Here is a 17649-nt window from a genome sequence, read left to right as displayed (position 1 = left end):
CGCTGTAAGGCAACAAGCACCTCCTCCTCTTTAATCTACAAATGTTCCATGACACTACTGCTTGTTTCCCTTCATTCCATATACACTATGCCAGTTTCCTGAGTAAATGCCGATGCAAAAAAACTGTTTAAGATCTCCCCCATCTCGTGAGGCTCCACACTCTGATCTTCTAGGGAACAATTCTGTCCCTAACTATCCACTTACTCTCAATATAATTGTAAAAGTCCTTTATAGTATTTTCTTACATTTTCTATACTCTTCAAGTACCTCATTTATTCTTTGTTGCCTATACCTGCTATACACTTCTCCCTTTTTCTTAACCAGATCGCCAATACCCCTTGAAAACCAAGGGTTCCCTATGCCTGTTAATTTTGCCTTTAATCCTGGCAGGAACGTGCAAACTCTGCACCCTCAGAATTTCGCCTTTGAACTTACTGAACACATCTTTGCCAGAAAAAAAACGTTTCCCAATCCACTCTTCCTTGTTACTTTTTCATTTCCACAAAATGGGCCCTTCTCCAATTCTACCGGAACATTAAGCTGCCAGTTCTGCCCCTCCTGCCACCAAGTCTCACTGATAGCAGCAATGTCGTAATCCCACGTGTCAACCCATGCCCCAATATCATGCACCTGAGAATATTTATATCATGCATAAAGCTTCTTTTTCATTTCCGTCTATACATGCAGTCCTCTCATGTTCCTTATCCTCCTCCACCTCACTATCTGCTCTAACACTCTGGTACCCCTCCCTCTGCAAATCTAGATTAAATCCCCCGGAGCAGCACTGGCAAATCTACCCGCAAGGATGTTGGTCCCCCTCCAGTTCAGGGGCAAACCGTCCCGTCGGAACAGGACCCACCTTCCCGGGAACAAAGCCCAATTGTCCAGAAACATGAAGCCCTCCCTCCTGCACCATCTCCTTAGCCGCGTATTTAGCTGCACTCTCCGCACATTTATATTTACAGGGACTTTACTCCTGACGCCGGTCCCGGGACCCGACCCGTTTACAGACCCGGAGCGGAACCGGAGCAGATTCTCAGCCACTGGTTGACATCCCCGGACGCGAAGAAAGGATAAAGTTTCCCCGTGAATTTATTCCCAGTGAAGGTATGGAGATGGGACTTGGTCTCCGCGTTGTAAAATGAAATTGTCCCGGACTCGTAACTGAGATAAACTCCCACCCTCCCGGGGATGGGACCGGCAACGAGACGGGACTCAGAGGAGATGAGACCACGGGACACGGTACCATCCCGACGTATCATGTCACAAGACTCCCGCCTGATGAACCAGAATCCAGTCTCCGGTCTCAGACTGACCGGTTCCTTCCTCTCCACAGACTCTGCGGCGACTCCCAGACTCCAGCCCCGAATCCCCGTCACTTCCACCTCCCAGTAATGTCTCCCCGATGTGAATCCCTCCGATCCCAGCACACAACGGCAGTGTGTGAATCTCTTCCTGGTGTCAGGGAGATACCTCCTGTTCGGGTTCCATCTCAGACTCTTCCGATCCTCAGACACCTCTTGATCCGGACCTGCCGTTTCCACATCCAAGGTGACAGAGACTGGGGGGAGAAGCAGAGAATTAGAGAGTCCCCGGGGATCGGGGGGGGGGGAGACTCGGGCAGCGCGGCCCCGGGGATCGGGGGGAAAAGCCTCTGGGGCCTTTGATTTGACCCGACAAAAGCGGGTGGACAACTGTCTCCCCAAAGGTTTTCCGCTGGACAGAGTGCAGAGAGACCCCTGGCCCTTGACTCCTCAGACAGGGGAAACATCCTCCCTCACTCCTGCCTGTCGACCCCTGAAAGAATTTTGTGATTCCATGAGATCTCTCAGTCTTCGAAACTGGGAACAGAGAACATAGAGCAGTACAGCACAGGAACAGGCCCGTCATACAATGTTCACATTAATTTGTGAGTGTGAAGTGGGGCAGTGTGATGGTTTGAGACAGTAAAGGAGGTGATAATGGGAACCAGTAGGGGAGAGATGAATGGCAGATTGAACCAGGAGGGGGAGGGGTGGAAAGCCCCTGGGTGAACTGTGTGTGAAGACGTAATGAGAAGCTACAGGGGGCAAAGATGGCAGATGAGGATGACTTTGTCCCCTTTCCCACAACCCCATCCCTCGCAGCCCCTCATTAGGACAGGGGATGAATTTGCAGGAACCCTTAAGCAACACAGGTCCTGATGAAGTGTTTAAGTCTGAACCGTCGACTGTTGACTCGTTTCCATAGAAACTTCCCGGCCTGCTGTTCCCCCAACAATTTGTGTGTGTTACTCTGCTTTAAATATACTCAATTATTTGGCCTCCACAGCTGCCTGTGGCAGATTCACTATCCTGTGGATAAAGGAATTCCTCCTCATCTCTGTCCTAAATGGACATCCCTATAGTCGGAGGCTGTGCTTACCGTTCTCGACCCACCCACATCCTCCCAACATCAACTCTCTCCAGACAGGTGTCAGAGATATCTGGCGAGAACCTTCATCAGGACCTGTGTAGCTTTGATTACCACCATCCACAGATTTTCTCTTGTTTGATTTTTAAAGCGGAAGTTAATAAGTAAACTTCTTGATCAGTCAGAGTCTCAAAAGTTATGGGGAGGAGACAGGCGAATAGAGTTGAGAGGGATAATAAATCAGCCATTCTTCTAAACTCCGGTGAGTACAGGCCCAGAACCATCAAACACTACTCATATGTTAACACTTTCATTCCCGGAATCATTCTTGTGAATCTTCTGGACCCCCTCCAATGCCGGTACATGTTTTCCAATAGAAGGGACCCAAAACTGCTCACAATACTCCAAGTGTGGTCTGACCAATGCCTTATAAAACCTCGGAATTACATCCTTGCTCTTGTACTCTAATCCTCTCGAAGTGAAAGCAGACATTGAGTTTGCCAATCTTACCACTGACACAAACTGAAAGTTAACTTTCAGGGAATCCTGCACAACGACACCCAAGTCCCTTTGCACCTCTGATTTTTGAATTTTCGCCCTGATTACAAAATTGTCTATGCCTTTATTCCTTCGACCAAAGTCACACCTGCCGAAGTTTGTACCTGCCAAACTCTACCTGTGCTACAAGATCCTTATTCCGTATACTGGTTCTTTCAAATAAGACAATAAGACAAAGTAGCAGAAGCCGGCCATTCGTTCCTTTGAATCTGCTCCACCATTTTATCATGAGCTGATCCATTCTCCCATTTAGTCCCACTCCCCCACCGTCTCACCATGACCTTTGATGCCCTGGCTACTCACATACATATCAATCTCTGTCTTAAATACACCCAATGACTTGACTTCCACTGCCGCAAGAAATTCACAGATTCACCACCCTCTGGCTAAAAAAAATTTCTTCGCATCTCCGTTCTGAATGGGCGCCCTTCAATCCTTAAGTCATGCTCTCTCGTACTAGACTCCCCCACCATGGGAAAGAACTTTGCCACATCCACTCTGTCCATGCCTTTTAACATTCGAAATGTTTCTGTGAGGTTCCCCCTCATGCTTCTAAACTCCAAGGAGTACAGTCCAAGAGCGGTCAAATGTTCCACATATCTTAACCCTCTCATTCCCGGAATCATTCTAGTGAATCTTCTCTGAACCCTCTCCAATGTCAGATCATCCTTTTTAAAATAAGGAGCCCAAAACTACACACAGTATTCCAAGTGAGGTCTTACCAGTGCCTTATAGAGCTTCAACATCACATCCCTGCTCCTGTACTCTAGTCCTCTAGAAATGAATGCCAACATTGCATTCGCCTTCTTCACCACCGACTCAACCTGGAGGTTAACCTTAAGGGTATCCTGCATGAGAACTCCCAAGTCCCATTGCATCTCAGAACATTGAAATCTCTCACCATTTAAATAATAGTCAGCCCATTTATTTCTTCTACCAACGTGATTGACCATACAATTTTCAACATTGTATTTCATTTGCCACTTCTTTGACCATTCTCCCAATCTATCCAAGTCTCTCTGCGGACTCTCTGTTTCCTCAGCACTACCATCCCCTCCACTTATCTTTGTATCATCAGCAAACTTAGCCACAAAGCCATCTATTCCATAATCCAAATCGTTGATATACAACGTAAAAAAGTGGCCCCAACATGGACCCCTGTGGAACACCACTGGTAACTGGCAGCCATCCAGAATGGGATCCCTTTATTCCCACTCTCTGTTTCGTGCCAATCAACCAACGCTCTATCCACATATGTAAATTTCCCGTAATTCCATGGGCTTTTATTTTGTTTGGCGGCCTCATGTGCGGCACCTTGTCAAAGGCCTTCTGAAAATCCAAATACACAACATCCACTGCATCTCCCCTGTCTAGCCTACTTGTAATCTCCTCAAGAAATTTCAATGGGTTTGTCAGGCAGGATTTTCCTTTAAGGAAACCATGCTGAGTTTGGCCTATCTTGTCATATGCCTCCAGGTACTCCGTAACCTCATCCTTGTCAATTGACTCCGGAAACTTCCCAACCATTTTTCAAGCTAACAGGTCTATAATTCACTTTTTGCTTCCTTGCCTCCTTCTTAAATACCAGAGTGGCATTTGCAATCTTCCACTCCTCCGGAACCATGCCGGAATCTATTGACTTTTGAAAGATCATTGCTAATGCCTCCGCGATCTCCACAGCTACTTCCTTCAAAACACAAGGGTGCATTCCATCTGGTCCTGGAGATTTATCTACCCTTAGACTATTCAGCTTCCTGAGTACTTACTCTGTCGTAATTGTGACTGCGCACACTTCTCTTCCCTGACACCCGTGAGTGTCCGGTATACTGCTGATATCTTCCTCAGTGAGGACTGATGCAAATACTCATTCAGTTCCTCAGCCATCTCCTTAGCTCCCATTACAATTTCTCCAGCATCATTTTCTTTCGGTCCTAAATCCACTTTCACCTGTTTTTTAATCTTTATATACTTGAATCTTTAGTCTTTAGTATCTTCTTTGATATTATTTGCTAGCTTCCTTTCATAGTTCATCTATTCCCTCTTAATGGCCTTCTTTGTTTCCTTTTGTAAGCTTTTAAAAACTTCCCAATCCTCTGTCTTCCCACTAATTTTTGTTTCCTTGAATGCCCTCTCCTTTGCTTTTACTTTGGCTTTCACTTCTCTTCTAAGCCACGGTCGCATCGTTTTTCCATTCGAAAATTTCTCCTTTTTTGGAATATATCTGTCTTGCACCTTCCTTACTTCTCGCATAAACTCCAGCCACTGCTGCTCTGCCGTCCTCCCGCTAGTGTCCCTTTGCAGTCAAATGTGGCCTGTTCCTCTCTCGTGCCACTGTAATTTCCTTTACTCCACTGCAATACCGATACATCGGATTTCGGCTTCTCTTTCTCACATTTCACAGTGAACTCAATCATGTTACAATCACTGCCTCCTAACTGTTCCTTCACCTCAATCTCTCTAATCACCTCTGGGTCATTACACAATATCCAATCCAGTACCTCTGATCCCCTAGTGGGCTCAACAACAAGCTGTTCTGAAAAGCCATCTCGTAGATATTCTACAAATTCTCTCTCTTGAGATCGAGGGTCGACCTGATTTTCCCAATCTACTCGCATGTTAAAATCCCCCACAATTATCATAACACTGCCCTTCTGCCAAGCCTTTTCTATTTCCTGTTGTAGTTTGTAGTCCACCTCACTGCAGCTGTTAGGAGACCTGTAGATAACTGCCATCAGGGTCCATTTACCCCTGCGATTTCTTAGCTCAACCCAAAAAGTTTCTGCACTTCCGATCCTATGTCACCTCTTTCTAATGATTTAATATCATTTCTTACCAATAAAGCCACGCCACCCCGTCTGCCTACCTGCCTATCCTTCCGATACACCGTGTATCCTTGGACGTTCAGTTCTCGGAGACATGCATCCTTTAGCCACGTCTCAGTGATGGCCACAAAATTATACCTGCCAATCTGTAGCTGTACGACAAGATCATCCGCCTTATTCCTTATGCTGTGTGTATTTAGGCATAACATCTTAAGTCCAGTATTTGGTACATTTTGCATTGATGGCACTGCAACTCATCCCATTGGCTACAAATTTGCCCCATCACCTGCCTGTCCTTCCTGACATCTTTACTGCTCACTCTCTTAGATTTATTTCTGTTTTCCCCCTCCTCCGCTCTATCATTCCGGTTTCCCATCCCCCTGCCAAATTAGTTTAAATCCTCCCTAACAGCTCTATTAAACATTCCCGCTATGATATTGATTCCCTTCGGGTTCAGGTGTAACCCGTACCCTGGCAGCTGGGAGGCAGCACACCATGCGGGAATCTCTATCAGGCTCACAGAATCTCCTGTCTGTTCCCCTGACTATGGAATCCTCTCTGACTACCGCATTCCTCTTCTCCCTCCTTCCCTCCTGCACAACAGCGCCAGGCTCAGTGCCAGAGACCCGGTCACCGTGGCCGTCCCATGTCAGGTCAACCCCCTCAACAGCATCCGAAACGATATATTTGTTGCTGAGGGGGGCAGCCACAGGGGTGCTCTCACCTATCCGGGCATTTCCCTGCCTCTCCTGACAGTCACACAGCATTCTGACCCCTGTAGCCTAGGGATGACCCCTGTAGCCTAGACCCCTGTAGCTCCTGTCTATCACATCTTCATTTTCTCTAATAAGCAGTCGGTCATCAAGCTGCAGCTCCAGATCCCTAACACGGTCTCCGAGGAGCTGAATCTCGGTTCACCTGGTGCAGATGTGGCTATCAGGGAGGCTGGAGGTCTCCCAGGATTCCCACATCTGACACCCTGAACAAAGCACTAACCCTGCAGATATGCTACCTAATTCTACAGGAATGAAACAAAGAAAGTTAGGTCTACTCACCCCCTTATTTCGCCAAACACACGAACTTTTTAAACCGTTAGCTAATGTGCCCTGCTGTTCCCCCATCCTTGATCAGGTTATTGATTAGCCAGGGCATCAAAGGGTCTGGGGTGAAAGCAGGGGAGTGGCGATGACTGAAGAATTGGATCTGCCCATGACTGAATGGTGGAGCAGACTCGATGGGCCGAATGGCCTACTGCTGCACCTATATCTTATGGTCTATTCCATCAGCTAAATCTTGATTTCCAGCATAAAATGAAGGTGTCCTAGCACTGAACCCTGTGGAACACGAGTCACTGGCAGCCAACCAGAAAAGGATCCCTTTACTCTCATTCGCTGTTTCCTACCAATCAGCCAATGTTCTAACCATGCCTGTAACTTTTCTGTAATACCATGGCCTCTTAACCTGGTTACCACCTTCATGTGTGGCACCTTGTCAAAGGCCTTCCGAGATTCCAAATATACAACATCCACTGCATCCCCTTTATCGATCCTGCTTGTAATCTCATCAAGGAATCCCAACAGGTTTGTCAGGCAGGATATTCCCTTAACGAAGCCATGCTGACTTGTCCTATTTTGTCCAGTGTCACCAAGTATTCCATGGCCTCATGGAATTGACTCCAATTTCTTCCCAACCACAGAGGTGAGGCTAACTGGTCAATAATTTCCTTTCTGCTGCCTTCCTCCTTACTTAAAGAGTTAAGTGACATTTGCCATTTTCCAGTCCTCTGGCACCATGCCAGGGTCCAGTGATTTTTGAAAGATCATTTCAAATGCCTCCATAATTTCTACTGCGACCTCTTTCAGAACACTAAGGTGCAGTTCATCTGGTCCTGGTGACTTATGTACCTTTAGGTCTTTCAGCTTTTTGAGCACCTTCTCCCTTGTAACAGTAACTGCACTCACTTCTCTCCCCTCGCACTCTTCAACACCGGGCACAGTGCTAGTGTCTTCCACGGTGACGACTGATGCAAAATATTTGGTTTATCTGCCATCTCTTTATCCTGCGTTATTATTTATCCGGCCTCATTTTCTAGCGGCCCTATATCCACTCTCATCTCTGTTTTATTTTTTTACAATATTTGAAAAACAATTTGATGTTGTTTGCTAACTTGTTTTACAAAGACAGGTGTGTAAAAGGGGCCTGAAGGATCATTGGAGACCAGAGTCACCCCAACCACAATCTGTACCAGTTGCTACCATCCGGGATACGGTACCGCAGCAGAAAAGCCAGGAGCAACAGGCTCCGGGACAGCTTCTTCAACCAGGCCAGCAGACTGATTAACTCATGTGGACCCAACTGAATTTCTATGTTGTATTGATTAGCATGTTATACATATAATTCATCATAAATTACTATAAATTGTACATTGCACATTCAGACGGAGACATAACGTAAAGATTTTTAATCCTCATGTATATGAAGGATGTAAGTAATAAAGTCAATTCATTTCAAATCAATTTCTTGTTTATTTTTCCCACCCAATCATCCTTTTAGTTCCTCTCTGTAGATATTTAAAAGCTTCCCAATCCTTTGTCTTCCTACTAATTTTTGTTTAGTTGTATGCCCTCTCTTTTGCCTTTACAATAACTTGTCTTCCCTTGTCAGCCACGGTTTTACTATTTTGCCATTTTAGTATTTATTTATTTTTGGAGTACATCTATCCTTCACCTTTCTCATTTTCCCAGAAACTGACACCATTTCTGCTCTGCTCTCATCCCTGCCAGCATCTCCTTCCAATTTGCTTTCGCCAACTCCTCTGTCAGACCACTGTAATTTCGTTTACTTCTCTGAAATACTACAATGTCAGACAACACTTTCTCCTTATCAGATCTCAAGTTGAACTCAGTCATGTTGTGAGCACTGCTTCCTAAGGTTTCTTTTAACTACTCACCTATGGTTCAATACATAACACCCAATCAGGTAGAGCTGTTCCCCGAGTCGGCTCAACGACAAACTGCTCTAGAAAGCCATCGCATTGCATTCAACAAACTCACTCTCTTGAGATCATTTACCAACCTGATTTTCCCAATTGACCTGCATGTTGAAATCTCCCATGATTATCATAACATTGTCCGTTTCATCAGCCTTTTCTATTTCCAGTTGTAATCTGTGAGCCTCAACCCACTGACTGTTGGGAGGCCTGTATATGATTGCTGTCAGTGTCATTTTTACTTTTGCAGTTCCTTACCTCAATCCACAAGATTCAGCGTCTTCCAATCCTATGTCACATCTTGCTGCTGATTTTCCAGCAGAGCCACGCCACCCCCTCACCCGACCTTTCTATACCACCGATACATTGTGTAACCTTGGACATTCAGATCTCAACACCAAACATACTTCAGCCACGATTCCGTGATGGCCACAACATCATACCTGACAATCTGTAATAGTGCAACAAAATCATCCACCTTACTTCTCATACTCCATGCATTGAGATATAAGACTTTGTGTACTGTATCTGCTACCCTTTTTAATTCTGCGTCTCTAATGCACTGATACTCACCTTGCTGGCTGCAATTTTCTCCTCTCATCTGTCCGCCATATCTGACAGTCTGACTGCACGCTATCTTTGCATTTTACCATCAGTTCTATCGCTTCACTCCACTTCCAACCCCTCACCCCACCAAATTAGTTTAAACCCTCCCCAACAGCTCTATCAAACCTCTCTGTGAGAATATTGTTCTCCCTCGGGTCCAGGTGCAACCCATCGCTTTCGAGCAGGTCATTCCTCCTCCGGAAGAGATCTCATTGATCCGAGAACCTGAATCCCTGTCCCCTGCACCATCTTCTCAGCCATGTTTATCTGCCAAATTATCCTGTTTCTACCCTCACCAGCACGTGGCACAGGCAGCAATCCAGAAATTACAACCCTGGAGATACGGCTTCTGAACTTTCTACCAAGCTCTCCAAATTCTATTTTCAGGACCTCTTTGCTTTTACTTCCAATGTCATTGTCACAAAATTTACCAAAATATCTGGCTCTTTTCCCTTTCTTTCTAAAATGCTGCAGACACAATTCGAGGCATTCCTGACCCTGGCACCCAGGAGGCAACATACCATTCGGGTGTCCCGTTCACATCAATAGATTTTCCTGTCTGTTCCCCTGACAATTCAGTCCCCGATCACGACCACTCCCCTCTTCTGCCTCTACAACAGTGAGAGATGCTGATCCGGGAGGGTGAAGACCTGTGTCATTTAGACTCTGCACACACAGCGCACATGAAGGACTTGTGTATTTTCCTGACAATCCCTGTCACCACACCGATACCTGCTTTTATTCCCTACAATATTATCATCAGTATTAAATTCCCAGCTCCTCTGGTAGATCCAAACTCATGTCCTGGTGTGTTAGTGTAGTGTTCCTGGGATCAGGACACAATGGTTCATCTGCCAGTCCCGTGTATTGGTTGTATTGTGACCCTGTGCTGGTGTGTTCAGGGGTCTGACATCTCCAGCTGACCATGTGACAGTGATGCCTCCCAGTCGGTGGTGTTGATGTGAAATATACTTCAGTACCCCTTCAGCCCAGTATTACAGACAATCTTTGCCTCAAATTGGAACTAAATTGAGCTTCATAAACAAGGAGAAATGAATCTTTATAAGTTTTACCTCGATTAATAGCATCACGCGTTCCTCTCAGCACTGTGTTCAACAAATAGGGGTGATCGAATTTTTCAACCGGTAGGGTCCCATCTGTCACGGGCAATTCCTGGAAATCGTCATTAATCCTGTAAATATTAAACTGCTGGTTATAAATTGCTATTCTGAACTATTTTACAAATCCATTCACGGTTTCAGTAAAGAGCCTGACCTACCTCCTGTTCCGACGAGCTTCCTCCTGAAATAAATAAAACACAAATCTGTTTAGACTTGGACTTCCTGAATTTCATCCAAATTATTACAAGTTGCTGAAAATTCCCACTCCCACAGTCACTCACACACACGGACAACACAGAAACATAGAAACATAGAAAATATGTGCAGGAGTAGGCCATTTGGCCCTTCGAGCCTGCACCGCCATTCAGTATGATCATGGCTGATCATCCAACTCAGAACCCTGTACCTGCTTTCTCTCCATACCCCCAGATCCCTTTAGCCACAAGGGCCATATCTAACTTCCTCTTAAATATGGCCAATGAACCGGCCTCAACTGTTTCCTGTGGCAGAGAATTCCACGGGTTCAACACTCTGTGTGAAGAAGTTTTTCCTCATCTTGGTCCTAAAAGGCTTTCCCTTTATCCTTAAACTGTGACCCGTCGTTCTGGACTTCCTTAACATCGGAAACAATCTTCCTGCACCAAGCTTGTCCAATCCCTTTAGAATGTTATACGTTTCAATAAGATCCTCCCTCAATCTTCTAAATTCCAGTGAGTATAAGCCTAGTCGATCCAGTCTTTCCTCATATGAAAGTCCTGCCATCCCAGGAATCAATCTGGTGAACCTTCTCTGTACTCCCTCTGTGGCAAGAATGTATTTCCTCAGATTAGGGGACCACAACTGCACATAATACTCTAGGGTGCGGTCTCATCAAGGCCTTGTACAACTGCAGTAGAATCTCCCTGCTCCTGTACTCAAATCCTTTTGCTATGAATGCCAACATACCATTTAACTTTCTCACCGCCTGCTGTACCTGCATGCCCACCTTCAATGACTGGTGTACATTGACACCTAGGTCCCGTTGCATCTCCCCTTTTCCTAATCGGCCACCGTTCAGATAATGATCTGTTTTCCTGTTCTTGCAACCAAAGTGGATAACCTCACATTCATCCACATTAAATTGCATCTGCCATAAATTTGCCCACTCACCTAAACTATCCAAGTCACCCTGCATCCTCTTAGCATCCTCCTCACAGCTAACACCGGCGCCCAGCTTCGTGTCATCTGCAAACTTGGAGATGTTGCATTTAATTCCCTCGTCTAAATCATTAATATATATTGTAAACAACTGGGGTCCCAGCACTGAACCTTGCTGTACCCCGCTAGTCACTAAAGGTCCTGTTTACTCCCACTCTTTGCTTCCTGTCTGCCAACCAATTCTCTATCCGCATCAATACCATACCCCCAAAATCGTGTGCTTTAAGTTTGCACACTAATCTCCTGTGTGGGACCTTGTCAAAAGCCTTTTGAAAATCCAAATATACCACATCCACTGGCTCTACCCTATCCACTCACTAGTTATATCTTCAAAAAATTCTATAAGATCCGTCAGACATGATTTTCCTTGCACAAATCCATGCTGACTTTGTACGATGATTTCACCTCTTTCCAAATGTGCTGTTATCACATCTTTGATAAACGACTCTAGCATTTTCCCCATAATTCTACGGGTTCTCTCTCCCTCCTTTTTTTAAAAAGTAGGGTTACATTAGCCATCCTCCAATCCTCAGGAACTAATCCAGAATCTAAGGAGTTTTGAAAAATTATCACCAATGCATCCACTATTTCTTGGGCTACTTCCTTAAGCACTCTGGGATGCAGACCGTCTGGCCCTGGGGATTTATCTGCCTTTAATCCCTTCAATTTACCTAACACCACTTCCCTACTAACATGTATTTCCCTCAGTTCCTCCATCTCACTAAACCCACGGTCCCTTACTATTTCCGGAAGATTATTTATGTCCTCCTTAGTGAAGACAGAACCAAAGTAGTTAATCAATTGGTCTGCAATGTCTTTGTTCCCTATGATCAATTCACCTGTTTCTGACTGTAAAGGACCTACATTTGTCTTGTCCAATCTTTTTCTTTTCGCGTATCTATAAAAGCTTTTACAGTCAGCTTTTATGTTCCCTGCCAGCTTTCTCTCATAATCTTTTTTCCCTTTCCTAATTCCTAATTAAGCCCTTTGTCCTCCTCTGCTGGTCCCTGAATTTCTCCCAGTCCTCAGGTGTGCTGCTTTTTTTTTTGCTAATTTATATGTTTCTTCTTTGGACTTGATACTATCCCTAATTTCCCTTGTCAGCCACGGGTGCACTACCTTCCGTGGTTTTTTCTTTTGCCAAACTGGGATGAACAATTGTTGTAGTTCATCCATGCGATTTTTAAATGCTTGCCATTGCATATCGACCGTCAACCCTTTAAGTATCATTTGCCAGTCTATCTTAGCTAATTCACATCTCATACCTTCAAAGTTACCCTTCTTTAAATTCAGAACCTTTGTTTCTGAATTAACTATGCCACTCTCCATCTTAATGAAGAATTCCACCATATTATGGTCACTCTTACCCAACGGGCTTCGCACGACAAGATTGCTAACTAACTCTTCCTCATTGCTCAACACCCAATCTAGAATGGCCTGCTCTCTAGTTGGTTCCTCGTCATGTTGGTTCAGAAAACCATCCCGCATACATTCCAAGAAATCCTCTTCCTCAGCACCCTTACCAATTTGGTTCACCCAATCTATATGTACAAACCCCATTTCCAAAAAAGTTGGGATATTTTCCAAAATGCAATAAAAACAAAAATCTATGATATGTTAATTCACGTGAACCCTTCTTTAACTGACAAAAGTACAAAGAAAAGATTCTCAATAGTTTTACTGACCAACTTATTTGTATTTTGTAATTATGCACAAATTTATAATTTGATGGCTGCAATACACTCAACAAAAGTTGGGACAGAGTTAAAATAAGATTGAAAAGTGCACAGAATATTCAAGTAACACCGGTTTGGAAGACTTCACATTAAGCAGGATAATTGGTAGCAGGTGAGGTATCATGACTGGGTATAAAAGTAGCGTAATTCAAAGGCTCAGTCTTTGCAAGCAAGAATGGGTCGTGGCTCACCCCTTTTGTGCCAAAATTCGTGAGAGAATTGTTAGTCAGTTCAAAAGGAACATCTCCCAATGCAAGATTACAGAGAATTTAGGTCTTTCAACATCTACAGTACATAATATTGTGAAAAGAATCGGAGAATTCAGAGACATCTCAGTGCGTAAAGGGCAAGGTCGGAAACCACTGTTGAATGTGCGTGATCTTCGAGCCGTCAGGCGGCACTGCCTAAGAAACTGTCATGCTACTGTAACAATTATAGCCACCTGGGCTCGGGAGTACTTCGGAAAACCATTGTCATTTAACATAGTCCATCGCTGCATCCAGAAATGCAACTTGAAACTGTATTACGCAAGGAGGAAGCAATACATCAACTCTATGCAGAAACGCCGGCGAGTTCTCTGGTCCCGAGCTCATCTCAGATGGATCGAAAGACTGTAGAACCATGTGCTGTGGTCAGATGAGTCCACATTTCAGCTAGTTTTTGGAAAAAACGGGTGTCGAGCTCTCCGTGCCAAAAATGAAAATGACCATCCTGATTGTTATCAGCAAAAGCCAGCATCTGTGATGGTATGGGGGTGCATCAGTGCCCACAGCTGAGTGAGTTGCATGTATGTGAAGGTACCATTGACTCTGCGGCGTATATTAGGATTTTAGAGAGGCATATGTTGCCATCAAGGCGACATCTGTTCCCGGGACGTCCATGCTTATTTCAGCAGGACAATGCCAGACCACATTCTGCATGGGCTACAACAGCGTAGCTTTGTAGACACAGAGTGCCTGCTGCCAGTACAGATCTATCTCCTACTGAAAAGGTATGGCGCATCATGATGAGGAGAATCAGACAACGGACACCACGGACTGTTGAGCAGCTGAAGTCTTATATCAAGCAAGAATGGACAAAATTTTCAGGTGCAAATCTACTACAATTAGTATCCTCAGTTCCAAAACGATTAAAATGTGTTATTAAAAGGAAAGGTGATGTAACACAATGGTAAAAATGCCTCTGTCCCAACTCTTTTTGAGTGTGTTGCAGCCATCAAATTCTAAATTTGTATATATTTACAAAATACAATTAAGTTTGCCAGTAAAACTATTGAAAATGTTTTCTTTGTACTTTTGTCAGTTAAATAAAGGTTCACGTGAATTAACATATCACAGATTTTTGTTTTCATTGCATTTTGGAAAATATCCCAACTTTTCTGGAAATGGGGTTTGTAGATTGAAGTCACCCATTATAACTACTGTTCCTTTATTGCACGCATTTTTAATTTCCTGTTTAATGCCATCCCCAACCTCACTACTGCTGTTAGGTAGCCTGTACACAACTCCCACCAGCGTTTTCTGCCCCGTAGTGTTATGCAGCTCTACCAATATCGATTCCACATCCTCCAGGCTAATGTCCTTCCTTTCTATTGCGTTAATCTCCTCTCTAACCAGCAATGCGACCCCACCTCCTTTTCTTTCCTGCCTATACCTCCTGAATATTGAATAAAACTACGGGGTAAATTACAGGGAAAGTTTCTGAATGTCAGACCATTACTGAGAGGATGAAACTTACAGAGAAGACAGGACAAGCTGTGCATTATCATCTGGATATGTCGTCAGTGTGATAGGATGGAGGAATTTAAGATCAGTGATGTATTTGATTGTGTGCGGGTGGCGAAAGTACCTCTATTTATGGGGAGACTTGTGGGTAGACGAAATTCCAGATGGATTTTAATAAATTCTACTAGAAATTTAGTGAGGAGAATGTGGAACTCAGTGCCACAGGAGTGGCTGAAATGGATCAGCAGAGGCTGACTGTAATGGGGAGGCTGGATAAACACATGAGGGACCAGGGAGTTCGGGGCACTGTTGCTGGGTGCGGTGAGTAGGGGGCAGGAGGATTGTGAAGCAGGGAAACTGATAGAAGATGGACCGAATGGCCTGTTTATGATAGAGAATGGGATATAATCCCATGTGAAATATATCCAAAAAATAAAGAGACAGTGGAAGATTCCCATCTGATGGAAACCGGATATGGAGGGTAAGTCTGATGTGTGGGTGTTCATGGGAGTTTTAGAGGATAATTAATGCGATAATTAAGGAAACAGTCAGCAGCTCTGTGTTACGATCGGAGTAAATAATTTCAGGGAGATTTGCATTCTCTACTGGGATGTACAGAAGTTGTGGAAGTCCAGTTTTGGGATAATAGACAATAGGTACAGGAGTAGGCCATTCGGCCCTTCTAGCCAGTACCGCCATTCACTGTGATCATGGCTGATCATACACAATCAGTACCCCGTTCCTGCCCTCTCCCCATACCCCTTAACCCCGCTATCTATAAGAGCTCTATCTAACTCTCTCTTGAATGCATCCAGAGACTTGGCCTCCACTGCCTTCTGGGGCAGAGCATTCCACATATCCACCACTCTCTGGGTGAAAAAGTTTTCCCGCATCACTGTTCTAAATGGCCTACCCTTTATTCTTAAACTGTGGCCTCTAGTTCAGGACTCACCCATCAGTGGGAACATGCTTCCTGCCTCCAGCGTGTCCAATCCCTTAATAATCTTATTATTATGGGACAACAACAACCCTGAATAGATGCATCAATTGTCTGGTGAGAAACAGTTTACTGCCATTTGTAAATGCTGTGTGTAGGAGCAACACGTCTGTTTTCCGTCTGCATTGTATCCCGTGTTACGTGTTTATTATGGTAATTCGTCACGTGATTGGGGACGTGGTAAAAGCGAAGGGAAAAAGTTACGTATCTGTACTTTGTTCTGGGCAATTTTGAGCTGGGGACGGGCGGATGTCATTCTGCTCTTGACCGCTGTGTTGCAGCTTACCTTACAATGAATTATCCTGAAGTTTCATCGCTTCAAGATTGTATTTTGCTAATGAAGGACTGAAAGCGTATCTTGGACATTTTGAAATGTCATTATTGGAGTGATGGGAGGGCGCATCATGCAGGTATAACAACTTGTGTGAGGTCGCCAGCAGAGGCAATTGATTTGTTAGAATTGGCCGCTGTGCTGTGTTTATCTCAAATATACCACTGTTCATTTAGTGCCATATAACCATATAACCATATAACAATCACAGCACGGAAACAGGCCATTCCGGCCCTCCTAGTCCGTGCCGAACTCTTAATCTCACCTAGTCCCACCTACCCGCACTCAGCCCATAACCCTCCACTCCTTTCCTATCCATATACCTATCCAATTTTACCTTAAATGACACAACTGAACTGGCCTCTACTACTTCTACAGGAAGCTCATTCCACACAGCTATCACTCTCTGAGTAAAGAAATACCCCCTCGTGTTTCCCTTAAACTTTTGCCCCCTAACTCTCAAATAATGTCCTCTCGTTTGAATCTCCCCTACTCTCAATGGAAACAGCCTATTCACGTCAACTCTATCTATCCCTCTCAACATTTTAAATACCTCGATCAAATCCCGCCTCAACCTTCTACGCTCCAATGAATAGAGACCTAACTTGTTCAACCTTTCTCTGTAACTCTAGTGCTGAAACCCAGTGCCCTTTGACAGAAACAAATTGAAATATAATTCCTCACCTTGAGAAACATCACACTGTCTTTTTGATCCATCTGTTCCTTTAACCTAGTGATTTCCTCCTGAATAATCCTTATATTCTCTTGAAGAGCTAGAAGATTTTTCTCCATTGGGTTGAGAATCCTCTTCTCTTCTTCCCTGAGATCCCTGAGTAAGCTCTGCTCTTTCTCAGTGATAATCTGGCGCAGTTCAGCAAACTGGGATGTGACGTGGGACTGAAGGCTGTGTGACTGTTCCTGTCGAAGGAAAGGTGAAGATTAATATACTGCATTGCTGTGCTCTGTTTCCTTTTGTCGTTAAGTTCGGTCTATTAGAGTCCATGCTACTTCTGAGTGCATTCCCGTCAACACCATTCCCTCACGTTTTCCTGAAACCTATTCTCACTTATTGACCCATAAAATCCCATCTGATTCACGCACACCCTCCCCACCTTCACAGGGTTAATTGTAATTAACCGTCCATCCAGCATGTCCTTGGGATGTGTCCGAGTCTCTC

The 17649-nt window shown here is 44.5% G+C and overlaps 1 protein-coding gene across 1 annotated transcript; it reads right to left on the bottom strand.

Moving 5' to 3' along the window:
- Positions 1 to 843: 843 nt before the first annotated feature.
- LOC140722149 (E3 ubiquitin-protein ligase TRIM39-like) lies at positions 844 to 17231 on the bottom strand. The gene is made up of 4 exons (XM_073036940.1): positions 17157 to 17231; positions 10646 to 10668; positions 10440 to 10558; positions 844 to 1561 (listed from the first exon to the last, which is right to left on the bottom strand). The coding sequence occupies exons 1-4, from the start codon at positions 17187 to 17189 to the stop codon at positions 1005 to 1007; spliced, it is 732 nt and encodes a 243-aa protein (XP_072893041.1). The 5' UTR covers positions 17190 to 17231; the 3' UTR covers positions 844 to 1004.
- Between the last annotated feature and the right edge of the window lie 418 nt (positions 17232 to 17649).

The sequence above is a fragment of the Hemitrygon akajei genome, unplaced genomic scaffold (genome assembly GCF_048418815.1).
Source record: "Hemitrygon akajei unplaced genomic scaffold, sHemAka1.3 Scf000070, whole genome shotgun sequence".
Classification (NCBI taxonomy): Eukaryota; Metazoa; Chordata; class Chondrichthyes; order Myliobatiformes; family Dasyatidae; genus Hemitrygon; species Hemitrygon akajei.
Note: the sequence above shows the minus strand (reverse complement) of the source record. Positions and strands in the feature narration are given on the sequence as shown.

Bases quoted from the DNA above. Each gene is read 5' to 3' on its own strand.
- LOC140722149 (XM_073036940.1), bottom strand. From the start codon at position 17,189: ATGGATCAAAAAGACAGTGTGATGTTTCTCAAG. The intron at 10,669-17,156 runs GTGAGGAATTAT...TATTTATTTCAG, and splicing joins ACAGTGTGATGTTTCTCAAG to GAGGAAGCTCGTCGGAACAG. The intron at 1,562-10,439 runs GTAAAACTTATA...TTCTCCCCCCAG, and splicing joins GCGTGATGCTATTAATCGAG to TCTCTGTCACCTTGGATGTG.